At 55.0% G+C, this 3,885-nt stretch overlaps 1 protein-coding gene across 1 annotated transcript; it reads right to left on the bottom strand.

Moving 5' to 3' along the window:
- Positions 1 to 217: 217 nt before the first annotated feature.
- FAM50B (family with sequence similarity 50 member B) lies at positions 218 to 1,246 on the bottom strand. The gene has a single exon (XM_008692853.2). It carries the CDS (start codon positions 1,238 to 1,240, stop codon positions 218 to 220), a length of 1,023 nt encoding a protein of 340 aa, XP_008691075.2. The 5' UTR covers positions 1,241 to 1,246.
- Positions 1,247 to 3,885: the final 2,639 nt, after the last annotated feature.

Here is a 3,885-nt window from a genome sequence, read left to right as displayed (position 1 = left end):
TTATTAAATTTTGGGCAAGAAATTAAGGTCACCCAATTAAGCTGGAAGTTACAGGGTACAGAGATCCGGGTACAGAGGGTACAGAGTTGCCTATGCTGGTTGTCGCTGCCCTGAGGCGGGCGGGAGGCCACCAGGGGGCTGCGAAGGCGACGCGTGCCAGGGCTCTGCAGGACCCGGGAGGGGTAGGACCGGGAGCCTCGGGGGAGCGGAAAGAGGGTCATCGGATCGTGTACTTGTCCCACTTCTTCTCGGGGTCGTAGGGCTCCCAGCGGCTGGCGGGGAAGATGTGCTTGTTCTTCTCGTACCAGCTGCGCAGCACCACCTTGCCCGCGTGCGACTCGTCCTTCTCCATGGTGGCGTCGCTCAGCAGCCGCACGTCGTCGTGCACGTCGAAGCTGAAGAGCGGCCCGCTCTTGCCGCGGGCCTTGGTGACGATGAAGTCGTAGAAGGTGTGGTAGTGGGGCAGGATCAGGTCCTCCTTGATGTACATGAGCTGCTCCACGCCGGCCGCGCGCAGCTCGCGGAAGTCCTTGCGCAGCCCCTGCAGCGCCTTCTTCAGGAACTGCTGCACCGTGCCGCCCTTGGGGATGCGCACCGTGCGCCGGTGCCCCGAGCCGTCCCAGTAGCTGAACGTCACCTCCATCTCCTCGCGCTTCACCTTCTCGCGCCTGGCCTCCCACTCCTGCCGCAGCTGCTCCCGCAGCCGGTTCTCCTCCTCCTCGCGCTCGCGGTCGGGCAGGAAGCTCGTGTCCACGTCTGGATTCTTCCCCAGGTTCTTCTTCCTCTTGCTCGCCCCCGCGGACCGGGGCCGCTCCCCAGCCGCCGCGTCCGCGTCCCGGTCGCCCTCGCCGCCCTCGTCGCCCTCGTCAAGCGTGAAGGACAGGCTGCAGATCTGGCGCTTCTGCTCCTGCTTGCGCTCCTTCTCCCGCAGCGCCTCCAGCTGCAGCCGCCGCTCCTCCAGCTGCTCCCTCTGGGCCAGCTGCATCTCCCGCTCCTTCAGCAGGGCCTCCTGCTTGGCCTTCATGTCGTTCAGGGTCACCAGGCCCACCGTGCTGGACTTCAGCTCGGCCTCCACGGCGTCGTAATGAGCCGAGAATCTCTTGTCCACCTTGGACTTGATGACGGTCTCCTCGGCGATCCGCTGCTTCAGCACCTCCATCTGCTCCTTCTGCTTTTCGCGCTTCTTGATCAGGTGCATGGCTCGGCCGGCCTCGCGCATCGTGCCCTTGTACTGAGCCATGCTCACGGCTCCGCACACGCGCAGACACGCCCGCTTCCAGGTCCTTCACAACGCCTGGGGGTCTCGGGGCTCGCTTATGGATTCTGCAGCAATGAGAAACACCGGAGTTAGAAAGGGACCAAAATGATGAGTACTTGAATACTTCCCAGCGGCGGATTCTAATGGAACTTTCTGTGATGATGATGTTCTCTAGCTGTGCTGACCCAGTGTGTAGCCCTATGAGGCCATTGAGCCCTTGAAATGTGGCTAGTGCCTTCGAGGACCTGGCTTTTCGTTTTATTTTAATTAATTTAAATCTAAATAGCCATCTGTGACGAGGAGCTCCCATACTGGACAGTGCAAGCCAGGTTTGAGAGCTGCACGTGGAGAGGGTGGGTTTACATAGCAAACTCTTTCCTGTCTGGGTCCCCTCATCCGTCCAGGTACCCTGTCAAGCACAGACATGCACGAGTCAGGGCACCAAGAAAGCAGGCCTGCAGTGGCTTGGATTCGGCTGCTGACCAGAGGAAAGCAGGGTCTGAGAGGAAGATGTCCATGCTGGCCCTGGGGGGGGGTAGGCAGCTATCCCCTCAATCAGACACACACCTCTTCTTGGGGATACAAGGGAGTGAGGGGAGAGGGGTCAGACAGAAGCATCTTTTAGTGCTTTCCCAGAGGGTGGTAATGTTAGCTAAGTTCCTGTTAATAAGTTAGCAGTGAGGCAGGAGCATGGTAGCTGCTGTCCTTTCTTGAAGAATAATGTCTGCAGAGTATTTGTTGAGGCGGCCTTATGCCGGTGCTGAGGTGTGCAGAAGCAGTGTGGGTGCAGCCCCGCTTGCGGCGGAAAACAGGCCATCTAGGAAACTAGAAGGCAGAAGAGACCTAAGTACAAAGCTGCCTTGCTGGTGTTGCCGCTGAATGGAGCGAGGCCTCCCCCTACTCTTATTGGACTCAACTTGAGCTGACCATCCTCCCTCGGTACCAGTCTCAACCTGCCTGAGGCACTGCGGCTCCATCATCCCCTGGACCCTCACCCCTATAAACTCCAGACAAGGTCTCCTCCAACCATCCCCCCCGCCCCTTAAACTCTTGCGCTCTGCCCTCAAGAAGGCAGCCCCTCATCAGCAAACTCTTCTAAATCCTCTGCCACCTCGGGGAAACTTCCCTTTACCCGGCAGCCTGCTGTTCCCCGAGAAGGCCGTTTCTCCCTGCAGCTCCCCAAAGTACAGGTTGTTCTCCTCTGGCATCCATATCACCTCAAAGTCTAAAAGTGCAATGAGTGTCTTGCAGTTTCCAGAACATTTCCTCTACTCTTTTTTTTTTTTAACTCCCAGCTCCCCTGAAGCTCATGCAACCCAGTGACACCACCCCAGCTGTTGCTGTCATCTCTGGAATTCCCTGTCCTCCTGAACCCTTGAGGATTAGCACCTGGCTCAGCTGCCTCCCACCTCCCCCCTCCATCCATCCTAATGCTGGGCGCCATCCGCGGAAACACCTGACACCAAACCTCCTGTAATTACCTCTTCCTTTGCCACACCCTAGTTCTCACTACCAGCAAGTGCCCCATCTCCCAAATGGGAACTCTATCACCTCCTTTATTTTCAAAACACTCCAGTACCCCAACTCCAAGTGTCCTCTGATAGCTCTAGACCTCCGGTCCAAAGACCCAGCACCTGTCCCTTATCGTCAGACCCCCCTGTGCTCACTGCTTCCTTACCCACCACAGGTTGCCCAGATTCCCAATCTCTCACGCTCCCTTCCTTCCTGTTGTTCTTGCCTGGAAAAGCTCTCATGGTGGTTAAACCTAGCCCCCGTCTTCTCAACTCCTAAAGCCAGGCAGCTGGAGGAAATAGCGCTGCTGTTGCTGGCTAGTCTCACTTTCAGTCATGACCTCAAACCTCCAGAGGGGACTCAAAACTGTCTGGCAATTCTAGCACGCTGCCCCAGCGAGTCTGCTGTCTCGCTCTCCAAGACAACTAGTTCGTGCTTCTTCCTGTGTCTCGAACACCTCTGCTTTCTCCTACCTCCCCCACATCCCCCAGGCTGGTGGGTAAACCTTTACAGCACACCACTGGATACAGTTCTGTCTTCTGATTCAAACACAGTGATTCTTGGATAATCGAATCCTCCCCCCTCCCAAATTTCGTAACATAAAAACTGCATTCAGTCTAGTTAGATCCCCCCAAATATGTGTCCTGTGAAGAAAGGGTTCTACACTGAAGTAACTATGGGAAATTCTGAGTTAAAGAAAGTTGAAGAGTCTCTTTACTGGGAGTCTCTATGTTTCCACGGTGACCCTCCAAGAAGGGTATAGTATTTGACGTTTACCAAAAGTTTGGGTTATTCAACATTTCTTTCTCTACAAAGTATCTGTTCACATTTCTCAAAACCAGTGCTTCATGGGACCACATTCAGAAAAACGGGCTTTGAACTCTATGCCAGCCTTTCAGCTAGCCCCTCCTAAAAGCAGTGGTGCCTGTGGACACAAACTCAAGAAGAAACCGTTTATGTTATGACAGTCAAATATGGCACCTACATGCCAAGAAGAAAATACTGTGTTACCACTCACCAAATTGGCCAAGCAAGAAATCTAGGTGTTTTCCTAGACTACTGCCCTTCACACATAGCCAATTAAAAAAAAAAATCTTTCATATATTTTCCTATTC

The sequence above is a fragment of the Ursus maritimus genome, unplaced genomic scaffold (assembly GCF_017311325.1).
Source record: "Ursus maritimus isolate PB19 unplaced genomic scaffold, ASM1731132v1 scaffold_30, whole genome shotgun sequence".
Classification (NCBI taxonomy): domain Eukaryota; kingdom Metazoa; phylum Chordata; class Mammalia; order Carnivora; family Ursidae; genus Ursus; species Ursus maritimus.
This window is presented reverse-complemented; position numbering and strand designations above follow the sequence as displayed.